Below are 13,275 nucleotides of genomic sequence, written 5' to 3' on the forward strand. Positions count from 1 at the left end.
AATGTTTCTAGTAACCACCTTAAAAAGTAAAAAAGGTGAAATGAAGTATAATTATTTAATCCAAGATATGCAAAGTATTAACATTTCAACATGCATAGAATTCTTGAAATAGTTGACGTCATCTCTTTTTGGAGCCCTAAGTCTTTGAAATCCATTTTCTCAGAACAGTTCAATTTAGACTAACCATACTTTAAGTGTTTAATAGCCAGCTGTGGCCAGTGGCTACTGTACTGGAAAGTGTAGCACTGGATGATAAATAAATTTTCATTTCTTTCCCTTTATATTTTAGGAATAAAGTTGTCATCCATCCAGTGGACTGGCTGTTATGGAGCCTCGGGACTCTTTCCTCGTCGTAGTTCGGAAATCTGTTTAATCATGGGAGAAACGACTGTTAGCACGACTGGAAGAGTACAGGTATCCGTGGTTTGTTGAATTTTAATTGCTTTAATATGGATCTAATGGGGGAAAATGTACTCCTTGATATTTAAAATGGTCATTGAAATCAAAGAGTGCTATAAAATGCACCTAAAAATAGTGTGAAAAATACAGAGCTATCAAGTTCAGTTGGTCTAAACTTGAGATTTTTGTACCTTTAGAAGAGGTCCATGAATGGACTTTGGGGGCACAGAAAGCCTCCAAAATTACATGCAAATTTTTTTGTGTTGTGTATTATACGTATATTTTTCTGTGGGGAGAATCCATAGCTTCCATCACGTTCTTAAATGGGCCAAGGGAATGAAACAGTGTAAGCAGCTGTGGTGGTAGAAATCCCTGTTGGCTACAGGGGACATTCTGTTTACGTGGGAACTACGGTTTCATATCTGGGAGGGCAGAAGTTGTACGTCGTCTCTTGTCACCGTTAACCAGGAAAATCCCTCAACTCGCCCAGCAGCTTGGAAATGCCTGTGCTCGGAGGCACTTCAGGTCTCCTGGCTGATGTTCACTCCAGGGCATCCACTGGTGAGCTGTGTTTATATTTTGGTTGAGGGCACAGGACTGAATACGTTCCAGTTAACTGTGCACTTGACAGCGACCTTTCCCCTGTGGGAGTGGCCATAAGGGCTATGGGAACGGGTGTTGGGCTCTGAATTCAAATCCCAGTTTGTTCATTAAGCAGCCACATTTGTCTCCTTGAGTCTCCTGCTCATTGATCATTGATCAAATGATTTCTCAGGTCCCTTCTGACTCCTTTTAGGAGTTGATTTGCTAAATTCGGTTTGGGAAACCTCATATGATATTGCAGATTAGGACCAAGTGTATCCATATGAAAAAGTGATTGAAAAAATAAGTTGGAATTGAAGGGTACGGAATTGGGATTAGAATGTATGTTACTTTTTATTTCCCTCCACTTTTTCACACGGGGCACAGGCTGACCCCTAAATCCAGAGGCACCTGGGGAGCCAGCCCTGATTAGAAACCCCTCAACTTCAGTCTGATGGTACAGAATTGTTTAGGTGGGAGCTCTTTGCTCTTGTGGCCACGTACACTCCTCTGGCCTTTAATGAGAACACACAAGGCAGGAAGGCTATTTCTCCAAAGAAACCCACGCACTTAGTCTTATACCCAACCTGTGTATGTCTTGCTGCAATTTGTAATTCATCTGACTGGTGTTGGTTCTCGGTGACACATTAACTAGCAAGAAAGGGTGTGAGGTTAAGAGAGCTGGAGATGGGGTGCTGCTCCTGGGAGCCAAGGATCCAATTTTTTTGGAGTTGAACTTGGAGAGTATTGGAAAACCATGGTGCTAACAGTCCACCTTTTGCAAACACTAAGGTAGCAGGTGTAATTATCTTCGCGATGCCTGGTCTGGAAGAGGTTATGAACAGATATCTTAATAGTGAGGAATAAATATATTGGTGTCATATCTACATTGTTTGTTCTAATGGAAGTATGACTACTAATGACTAGTCTTAAGATGTTGGCCGCAAGGGAGGAATATGGGTTTGAACAGGGTGTGTTGGAGGAATCTAAGTCTCAGATACCTAAACACCTGGCCACTTCAATCCAAATTTCAGTGAGAAAACCAGATGTCTGGCATCATGGCAAATGAAAATGATACCCTTCGTAATCCCAGTCATTCGTTCATTTGCGTATGTATGTATGTATGTATGTATGTATGTATGTACGTACGTATGTCTTTTTAGTAGACATTATAGCTGACATCTGTGTGAACACTATAATCGGGGAACAATTCGTAGTGAATTCAGTATTTGGGATTCTGTGGGTTGTTGCGGCGTGAAAGATACCAGTTTTGAAGCCCACCCACTTTGGTGACCCTTGCTGTTCTATGCAAATATTGTGGTTTTTGCAGATGCATCTTAGAAATGGAAAGTTGGGCCTAGCTACTCAGAGATGTTACATATTACTGACAAGCAGTAAACCAAAGGGGTTTCGTTGTGAACACGAGCTTGGTTGATAAACTTGCTCAGTTATTCCAGTGTATAGCATCGTGGGACAAGTTGAGGCTTTCTGCAAGACAGTCATTCGAATGCTAGATTCAACGGTGAGTTTGATTGCTTTTCTTTTTTCCTACCAAACAGACCTGTCTTTGGATTCCAGGCAGAATGAAGGTAGTGGATGATCTGAAACGCTCGAATTCTTCCGAGGCAGCAGGTAATACAATGAAGGAAAAAAAATACACCCTGCAAAAGGCTTTTATTTTATAGGCACCACTGCAAAATGAGGAATCACTTCAAAACATATCAAATAGAAAATAATAATTTATTTTAACTTCATTTTACTTACTGTTTAGAACTAACCATGGTTCTCTGAATTTGCTCGTAAAAGTCTGTCCCTTTGAATCTACAAAGCAAAGGTTTACTACAGTGAGCACTTAAAATTCCACAAACCGACTCCATCCACAACTTTCCTGTACATGCAAAGTCCTCCAACAGGTTGCAGTAGCTGCAAACATGCTTTAAACTTCCACGAAGCTGCGTTATAGTTTGCCTTCTGTTAAAAACCTTTACACTCTCTTGGAAACTTTAACCAGGAGAAGAATGTTTAAATGCGTATCCCAATTCTAAACAAACAAACACCGCTGGTTTGGTTATGTGTAGTATACCTCGTGAACCACAGTTCGGTGGTTTTTGGAGCTGAAGCTTTGACCTAATGTTAAACGGTCACTCACATATTATAAGGTAGGGTTCCATTAAAAATAGATACTGGCAGTCGTATCTGAGTTTTCGGCAGGCAAAAAAAAAAAAAGTGTGTTTAACTTTCGTATATGAATATAGTGTGTAAACAAATTATTCTGTGAAGGTATGCTTAATAAAAGATCTTTTTGAAATTTAAAAACTTCATGTAAAAGGTAGTAACGAGTATAAAAAGTACCACTGCTATTTGAAAAAAAAGCTCTGTGTTTTGCTAATATTGCCTTCCAAGACAGTTACGGGTGGTTTTTCTCCGCTTAAAATAGAGCTAAGACGACACCCAGAGTGAGTGGGTAGGGCTCGCTGATTTCGACTATAAACATGATGACGCTATTTATCTTATATACAAAAGCTTGCCGCATTGAACGAGGCAGGAATTGCTACCTCAACGGTAGCGTTCTCTCTTATGTACATACCGCAGAAGTGAAAATTATACAGTAGTCACCGATAGGAACGAATTGTATACTCTAGTGCCGTCTGGAGATTTCGTGCCGTGGGTTAAGAGTTCTTGGATCGTCATCCAGTTATCAAATATCTTTTTATTCCTCTTCTTCATCATCTTTTTGTGGCTGAGTTCCAGGATGTTCATCTCCTTCCTGTCGTCGGCCCCTTGCTGCTCCTTCAGGCAGTCTAGCCGGCTCTGCATCATGAACTCGCGCCTCCGCCTCTGCTCCTTGGCCTTCACCACGTGCTGCTTCCTCTCCTCCTTGCTCCAGTACCGCCCCATCTTCAGCTCGCTCACCGCATCGTCGTCCGTGGTCATGCCGCTGCGCTCCTCGCGGATCTTCAGCGCGCGCTCCCGCAGCAGGCGATCCCGCACCGGCCGCTTGGTGATGTAGCGCGTCCCGTCGCTCCGGATCTTCACTTTCCACTCCATTCTCGGCTCCGACTGGTTGGCCGAGTTCAGGTCCTTGCACATGCTCACCAGGCTCATCTGGCTTTGCGCGTACTCCACGGCCGACTTCTGCTGGATTAGCTGCATGTAGCTCTGGTAATGCTGCGCGTGCGCCGGGATGTGGGCGTGTTTGTAGGGGGAGTGCGGGAAGGGCGACAGGTACGAGCCGCCGCCCAGCTTCTGGCTGGGGGTGGGGCTGCCGTCGCTGGGTTTCCTCTCCTTGCCCTCCAGGGCCTGGCTGGGGTCCAGCTCTTCAGGGGAAGGGCTGTAGTCTGGGGAGCCCACTTCGGGATCTTCCGTGATGGAGAGCAGATTCCTTGGGGATGGCCCGTACGCCTCGGTGGTCCCCACAGCGCCTTCGATGCCGGGACCGCCGATGCCCTCGGCCGCTCGCCTCAGGGAGTTGTCGGGGGACATCTCCAAGGTGAGCGGGGTGCTCCGGCAGCTCTCGCCGGTATTGTAGGCGCTCGAGCTGTCTTTGTCGGACTTCTCGGGGAGCTCGGTGATGTCCGAGAGCTCGCGCCTGCGCACGTCAACGCTGGTGTTGTAGTTGCGGAAGCCGCTGTTGTGCAGCATCCAGGGCTCGCGGTACTGCTCCTTGAGCTGCTGCATCTTGTGCGCGCGCACGATGCTGAGGCACTCCAGCTCGATGCTGCGCAGCTCCTCGTTCAGCAGCTCCAGCTCCTTGTCCACGCTCTCCGGGTCGCTCTTGCTGGCGTCCAGGGGGCTGCCCGGGTAGTACAGGCCGTAGGGGCTGGCACTCTTCACCTGGCACTTGAGCTCCAGCAGCTCGCGGAAGCGCTCGCACTCGTCCACCGGGATGCCCAGGTAGTAGTCGGCGTCGGCACAGTCGGCCGAGATGAAGGACTCGTTGCTGAAGGGCAGGTCGCCGCTGCCCAGGGTGTCCTGGCTGCACGTGAGCTTCCTCTGCCCGGCCAGCGGCGGGGAGGCCGCGGGGGCGTCGTCGCCGTTGTTCTCCTGCTCTGAGCTCTCGTCATTGCGCGTGCTCTCGTCCGTCCGGCCCACGCCGCTGTCCTTCTCGTGCTGGTTGGACAGGATGGTGGCTGTGTCTGTGGTTCCCCCGTCTTCCTCGTGCTTCTTCTACACGACAGAAAACAAGAACACACGGGCACAGTGAGGGACGCCGGAGGTGCAGTTCCCAGGTGTGACTCTTCCTGTAGGAGCGGGGGGGCCTGGGAATTAGCTACGGGTTAACTACCCGGTCAGCCTGACCTGGGGGAGCCACTGAACCTCCTTCTCGGCCTCAGTTTCTGCACCTGGGAAAGGAGGACGATAGTCACCTTACCTCACTGAGTGAGTCCAGCCATTCGAGGACCCCTGTGCACGCACGGGAAGCAGGAGGCACAGATGATGTCCTTTTAGCTCCGAAGGCCCTCGATTAGTAGTTAGGGTATCTCTGGCAATGGTGGTGGCATAGAAGGGGCACGGAAAGGGTGCCAAGCAGCTCAGGTTAAACAGAGGGAATCGCTTTGCTTTTGAAAACATGACTTTTTCTTTCTCGGATCTAGCGATACATTAATGCCGGCACAGGGGGGTTTGGTTTCGAAACGAGTATCAGAAGGTCAGGGGCACCCGGGCATTACTGCTTTTGCTTTTATAAGCCACACGGCACTCTCGTGGTCAGGGCAACTACGGGCTTGCCTTTCACTCGGGCGAACAGAAAAGCACTTAGTTAGTTTGCTGGCCGTCTTCCCGGCGGCAGCTGGGTTGCTCAGGGTCTTCGGCATCCCGAGGGAGGTGTGGGGCTGGTCTTCCCTGCTGCTGGCAGGGCGGTGGGGCTGGTGGGGGGTGGTACCTGCTGCAGCACGCCGGCGGTGAACTGCATGGCCTGGTGGTGCTGCTCCTCCAGCATGTCCATGTGCAGGTCATCCAGAAAGTCGTTTCTGTCGTCGTCCATCCAACCCTCGTCCAGCTGGGGAGAGGCAGCCGCCCACACATGCGTCAGCTGAGGCTCCTTTCGCTTTCATTTTATATATTTATTTTTAAGAAAGGACAGTAACCCTGGGAGAAATACTTCTGGGGCCCCCTCCAGGGGTCATCGAAATGCAGGCTGCCTGTCGTTTTGCTCTACGACAGACGACTAGCCCCTGCTCACGGTGAAGACAGCTCCCACCCTACCCGTCGGGGGACAGGGCTGTGGTCTGCTGTTTTACTGTTAGAGGGGGAAGCGCTTTCCCCCAGGTTAGCTCCTTTCAGTGAAGGAGGCCACTGAGTAGCCCTGCCTGCTCTTCTGCTTGAAGGCCCACACACAAGTTTAGCAGACCCCCAAGAGAAGGCACTTACAGTACAGAAAGAGTTCTGACAAAAAAGGAAAAGGTAGCTCTACTAACCTAGCCGTTTGTTAGTCTCGGGCAAGGCCTATCACTTTTATCAGGCTCTTCTCTCTCGTGCCCGTAAAAAAGCAGACCACTCAGGGGTCTGACATGGACCACCCGTGGGCCAGATCTGGCCTGTGGCCTATTTTTGTTTGTTTAAAAACAGTGTAATTGGAACACAGCTAAGCCCCTTTGTTGACGTATTGTCTGCGGCTGCTTCTGCACTGCAGCGGCACCAGAGACCATATACACAGCTCCCAAAGCCCATCATACTTTTTCTTTGGCCCTTTAAGCAAAAGTCTGCTGACCAAAGTTTCTTTCCTTTTTTTACAGTAAAAACTGTACTACGTGGCACATGTACGTCACAATGATTTGATGTGCATATATACATAGTGAAATAATTACCAATCAAGTAACTATCTCACAGTTACTATTTTTTGGGTGATGAGAACACCTGAAGTTTATTAACTATAATCATCATGCTGTACGTTCCTTAACACTCTGCAGTTGTAAATGAGACCCACACAGAAACTGGTCAGGTCCCGGGAAGTCAAACATGTTGACGGGCATGACCCTGGCTGTTTTCCATGCCCTTATGTTCCCTCCTCTTTTCCTTCATTTCGCTCCCTGCGTTAACAAACGTGCAGGGCCCGCCATGTAAATGCCAGGGTGGATGTCAGCACACTCCCTAGAAGGTCAAAACGGGAAACAGATTGCAAGTCTGAGCAACTCAGATTACCTTTCTGGGGTACGGAGTACCTTCAAGTTCAGATTCGATACGTGGGCAGTGTTCTGCAGGGCCAGGGACGTTGTTAGACTCTGTTACTGATTTTAGAACTACAGACCCAGCTTCATTGTGCCGGAAGCTGACTCACCTGGAGTTCGGGCCTTGCAATGAGCAAGGAAAAGTTCTTGTTGTCTTCACTGGTTAGAAGAGCCACGGCCTCTTCGCGGTTCTGTACCTCTATCCCGTTAATCTAAAAAGAAAAAGGTGGAGGGGTGGACAAGTAGCCTGAGTAAGTTGTGCAGAATCATTCTGCACTGTTGCAGGCCTGCATCTGTCACCACTCACAGCTGGAACAGAGAACTTCCAGGCAGCTTGAAAAGAATACGCTGGTTTTCAGAAGGAAAGGCCTTGCTCAAACTGATGCAGTGTCTCTGGTCTACATGACAGCCTCCCTGGGGGTAGTGCCCAGGAGGAGGCTATGTGAACAGAAGTAGCTGGGACTCCAAAAGGCAGCCCTGAGAAAAATCACAGCGTTGTGAAGAGGGAAAACATCTAAGCAATTTAATGACACGTAATTAAATATACCCAGGCAGGAGTCTAAATGGAATATACTAAAGCATGACTACAGCTAATTTTCAGATCATATCGGAGAAAAAAGCAGCGATGGGCGTTGTACGTGAACGTGCTGGAATGATGCAGTGTTCTCTGTTCCCAGTTTCACACTTTAATGTTTTAAGGTGGGACAGGAGGTCAAGAGGGAGGGGGGGGGGGTCTCTCACCATCACACCTGATCGCTCTCTGGCAGGATTTTGGCTTCCTGTCCTGGCACCTTCGAGCTCTGCTGGTCTGGAGGTCTCAGCTCCAGGGTACACAGCAATGGTCCCACAGAGCTGGAAGGGGAGCCTGCCCTTGACTCTCTATGCCAGTGAAGGAACGGGCAGCAAAGGGGGTGATAGATCTGGGTCAACGAGGGGACGTGGGGTTGTCCGGGAGGGCCAGCTAAGGAACTCAGTGCTTCCGTGGCCCATGGCAGATGCTAGTGGAAAACTAGAGCCACTGAAAAGGCCGTTACTCCTGAGGGTTCAGCCCCGTCAGCAATGACGGTCCGGGCTGAAGTCAGGCCAAGTGTAAGAATAAGCAGTGGAAAAAGGAAATGAAAATTACTCTCAGTGAGGTAGGCAGTGATAGGTATAAACACAGTGGATTCGAAATGAGAAGACAGGAAGGAGCAGAGGTAGAAGCTAAGTCTTCTACCCATGAACCAGAGCCTCTCAATTTCTGTGAGATTAAAAAGACTGTAATAGAATTACCATGGGATCCAGCAGTGCCACTCCTGGGCATATATCCAGACAAAACTATAATTAATTCCAAAAGACACACGCACCCCAATGTTCCCTGAAGCATTGTTTGCTACGACAGCCAAGACATGGAAGCAACCTAAACGTCCATCGACAGATGAATGGATAAAGAAGGTGTGGTACATACAGACCATGGAATACTACTCAGCCATCAAAAAGAAAGAATGAGACAATGCCTTTTCCAGCAACGTGGATGCAACTAGAGATTATCATACTAAGTGAAGGAAGTCAGAAACAGAAAGACAACTATCTTATGATAGCACTCATATGTGGAACCTAAAATATGACACAAATAAACCTATTTATGAAGCAGAAACAGACTCACAGAGAACAGACTGGTGGTTGCCAAGGGGGACGAGGGTGGGAGAGGGTTGGATTGCGAGTCTGGGATTAGCAGAGGCAAACTGGTATATATAGAGAATGGATAAACAACAAGGTCCTACACTGTGTGAAGCACAGGGAACTATACCCAATCTCCTGTGATTAAACTGTAATGGAAAATAATAGAATGTATACACATGTATAATAACTGAGTCACTTTACTGTACAGCTGTAACTAATGCAACATTGTAAATCAACTGTACTTCAATAAAAAATGTTACTTGTTAAAAAAATAATTAAAGCTTAAATTAAAAGACAATTAAAGGGAAAAAAAGACTGGTCTCATTTTGACTCAGAAAGAGCAACAGGTACCCTTTACAGATAAAGAAACCACTCTTAAAAGCCATGGCATATACTAGTTAAATGCTGAGTCATGGAGTTTAAAAGATGGCTCAAACTTGAAATGTTCAGTCCAAAATTAATCCTTCAGAGAAAGCTCAAATGAGCATTATTTTGGTTCACAAGAACTGTGGGCCCGATCTGGCCCACTAATGTGTTGTCTGTGGCCCAAAGAGAAGGGAAAGGAAAGAAGAGGAGCTGGCTCATATGCTGCAAAGCGCTGGGGCAGCTTTCCTGTTTAGGTGGGGCATGCGTCCTCTCTCCAGTTTGTCTCACGCCTCACCACACCCTGTTGCCAGGTATTTTCCATAGCTTGTACTTCAGCCATTACCTTCTCTGGCCTCACCACACACCTGATATTTGCAACCCCCTGTTTATTAACGTCTGCATTTCCACCCCAAAGCTATTATGAGAACCAGTTTGCTCTTTCTTTAGTGATAAACAGAGGAAGCTGACCTACCTGGATGATGCGGTCTCCTTCTCGGATGCGCCCATCCTTGGCTGCGATGCTGTTAGGGTCGATCTGCAACACACAGCAGACATCTCAGCACGGAGTGGGTAACTTAAACACGCACGAAAATAAACAACGGCCCTTTCCGAGGTCTGCCTCTAACACAGAGTCGTGCTCGTCCCTCCTCTGTTTTCGTTTTGCACCGAAATAAACAAGACTTAGAAGACTTAGGGTCATGCAGAGGGAGACGAACAGGGACTGATCTGTTTCCAAGCCCTTTCCAGGCTGTGTTCCGGGATCCTTGCACGGCAGCCCTGCTACACAGCAGTGTGCACAGACCCTGGTGACCTGAGGGGATGAAGAGGCACAGCTGCCTTCTGTTGCGTGCACAGGAATGAAAATCAGAAGTGTGCTGTAGAACAGGTTAAAGGGTACCCTTCATCATGTGGGCTAGCAACCAGAGCTTAATTATTTTACCAAATGTGTATATTAAATTTTGGAAAGTAACTTTAAAAATGAAATATAATTGAGACAAGTGGGACTGAGTTTGGGAGAGACACCCCCGAAATGCAGTAATGATGGGCTTGGTGGGGGAAGTATACCCAAAGGGATAATTATTAAGCCTAGCAGACACATCCCTTGATTCATCCCATGGGGATGGATTTTATTTCCTGACAACATGGGGTTTCTGTGCTTGCAAAGAGGGCAGTGCGTGGTAAGGTATCTATCCTGAAATCAGTTGCTTTGCATTGTCTCCTCTGGGAAGATCAAGATAGCTTCTGTCTATGTACTTTGAAGTTGCACTGAACTTAACGTGAATTCAACTATACACACCGCACGAAAAGAAAAGAAAAAAGAGAAACAGACACAGAAATACTTTAAAAAGTGTAAATGATTCCCTCCCCCATCCCATTCAATGAACACGAGAAGGGAAATGCGAATCTGCTCTTCCCTCGGGGTTGAACACACAAAGCCATGTACACGGCTCCATTTTATGGCCGATTTGCAGGCTTCTGAAGGTAGTTTTGTCTTATGTGCCGACATTAGAACTTAACCCCTATGTAAAGACGTAACTCCATGGAGCGTGATAAAGGGGACGAAGAAATCTGTCTGCGTCTTTCCACAGACATCTCCATGAGCCAGAGTTAAGGTTGGTTAACACATAAAAGGCAAAAAAAAAAAAAAAAAAAAAAGAGACCAACTCTCTTGCTCTTGCTATATAGTTATAAAAAATCAGCCCCTGTGACAAAACGAAAGAGAGGCATGGACATATATACACTACCAAACGTAAGATAGATAGATAGTGGGAAGCAGCCGCATAGCACAGGGAGATCAGCTCGGTGCTTTGTGACCGCCTGGAGGGGTGGGATAGGGAGGGTGGGAGGGAGGGAGACGCAAGAGGGAAGGGATGTGGGAACAGATGTATATGTATGACTGATTCACTTTGTTATAAAGCAGAAACTAATAAAAAAAAATCAGCCCCGATACCTCGCTTATATAGATCCCAATGTCATCTTCATCGTCCGTCCGGTAGCATACTGTGAGGCCCAGCTTGTCCTGGCTGTTCATTCTGTAGAGATCCACTTCCTAGACAAAGAAAGGGCATGTCCCTGTGAGACCCCGGCAGGCAGTGAGGGCTGGGAGGACGTCAAATGCTTTAAAAAAACATTTCGTTTAAATGATGAACTGGATTCTTTGCATTGGATGTGGGCAGAGCAGTTAACTTACTAAACAAAAAAGTGATTACGGGCATGGGATCAATGCCCAGGGCATTTCTGACCTTTCAGTCAATATAAAGTCATTTTGAAAATAGTTATTTTATTGATCCCCCCAAAGAAAAATTACCCATATTTCACTCAGCGTCAAGACTTCTGGGGTCGGGCTTTTAAAAAGCATTCTTTCAACGTCTGCCACAAACAAGAATATTTCCAAACCCCAAACCATCCAGCCATTTCAGTACAAATGTCTCCAATGTGTTTGGTGAGATTATCTCCCGTTGTGTTCTGTTAATAGGCACAGTAACAGAACTTGCAAACAGACTACACATAAATTGATCCAAGGAAGGAGGGTAACGTGATAGCACGTGATTAACGCTTTCCCCAACAGCTGTGATATTTACAGTCGAGAAATTAGTTTCCGCCGCTATTATAGTAAATTAAGATAAAAGCAAAGCGAGCCCAAACGCGAGACACAAGGGCACAGGGAACGCCACTGTATTTGCCAATTAACCTGCGCTTTGGAATGAAGTCAGAACTTTGAAAACTGTTGGACCCTTGGAGGAAGTGGCGTGGTTCTCTGAAAGCGTTCATGGGCCAAGTCTCCCTTTCCACCCATCCTGCCAACCACCCACACGAGACGCAGCAGCACGAAGGGCCAAGGGCTGCCTGATGATAAGTTCTCAGGCAGAGGCCCCGGTCTGGTGTTTAGTGTTAGCTGCTTGCCAACCAGCAGGAGCTCGGAGATGGGGTCTGTCTCTGGAAATATCTTCTCTCTCCTGGCTCTTCTTGGTGAGGGCACAGTTGTTTTTGTGGTCAAAGCTCAACACAGTTACATAGCAGATACTTACGGAACCCTCCCCTGGGTGCCCAATACCATGGATACTTTCGAGACAGAAGAACAGGAGGTGCAAAGGCCCTGGGGCCAGGAGGGCTGAAGCCCTGTGAATGAGGAAGAGAGAAGCAGGCTGAGCATAGCCAGGCAGTGGGGCCAACGGGCCAGTGTTGGGGAGCTCGGATTTGATTTCAGCATCACGGGAAGCCTTGGAAAACTTTTAAGGTGAAGACTGCCATGATCTGCTCGATATTTTCAGCAGGCTTTCCAGCTGCTGTGTAGAGTATAGTATGGTGCTGAAGAGCTGAGGCTCAGAAGACAGGCAGACCTGTGTGCAGATCCCAACTCTAGCTCTTTCTAGCAGCTTCATCACGGGGTTTCATGGGCTTGTTACTATATCTAAGCCTGCTTCTTCACTAGCGCATGTCACCCTGACACTTGGACCGGGTGAAGAGTCCCTGAGACGGGACTGCCGAGCTCTCAGCACAGTGACTAATGGCCCAGAGACAGTCCACAGAAAACCGCAGTACAATACGTGCAGGCAGCTTCTTGCCTGAAGTCAGAGCCGTTGTTTGCAGCCGAGTGCATGTATTTCTCATGCCCCCCAATAAGATAATTTTATTTTCTGAATATTGACATGTTCATTAATTCAATGACTTCCTCATTATAGCTTTAGCAACGTGGCACGTTTCCCTTAAATGAAATCCCATTAATTTCTGATCATTTAGTTGAGTTGGATGGAAATTTCGTTTCTCGTGTTTTGAGAAAAAGACTAAGCAATCAAAGAGGTAGCACACGTTTAACCACGAGGGCACATTCTTTCCAGGCACTTTGGAATAACCCGTGTGCATACCACACACATACTAGGCCCACATCATCCTCATGTTTCAAACGCACGCCCAAGCTTCTCTCTCAGGTTACACTGCGTCTGGGTACAGGCAGAAGGGAAGACCTTCTCCGATTCGGCGCTTCCTAAGAGGTAGTGTAAATCCGTGGACTTTCCTGATTACTCGTTTGGCTCCAGATGCACCACTGCAGCCCCACTGCTGCCACAGAGCCCTGGCTTCAAGGTGGAAGCCAGCCGGT

At 47.4% G+C, this 13,275-nt stretch overlaps 1 protein-coding gene across 2 annotated transcripts in view; it reads right to left on the reverse strand.

Annotated features, from left to right (window-relative positions):
- Positions 1-2,636: 2,636 nt before the first annotated feature.
- PDZRN3 (PDZ domain containing ring finger 3) overlaps positions 2,637-13,275 on the reverse strand; it is a 252,345-nt gene continuing 241,706 nt past the window's right edge. For both annotated transcript variants that reach the window (XM_060109656.1, XM_060109657.1), the window contains 5 exons: positions 11,128-11,226; positions 9,649-9,711; positions 7,259-7,360; positions 5,864-5,980; positions 2,637-5,148 (listed from right to left, as the gene is read on the reverse strand). In XM_060109656.1, the coding sequence (XP_059965639.1) occupies positions 3,583-5,148; positions 5,864-5,980; positions 7,259-7,360; positions 9,649-9,711; positions 11,128-11,226 (1,947 nt within the window). In that variant the 3' untranslated portion in view covers positions 2,637-3,582. The remainder of the gene's footprint in view (positions 5,149-5,863; positions 5,981-7,258; positions 7,361-9,648; positions 9,712-11,127; positions 11,227-13,275) is intronic.

The sequence above is a fragment of the Mesoplodon densirostris genome, chromosome 10, assembly GCF_025265405.1.
Source record: "Mesoplodon densirostris isolate mMesDen1 chromosome 10, mMesDen1 primary haplotype, whole genome shotgun sequence".
Classification (NCBI taxonomy): Eukaryota; Metazoa; Chordata; class Mammalia; order Artiodactyla; family Ziphiidae; genus Mesoplodon; species Mesoplodon densirostris.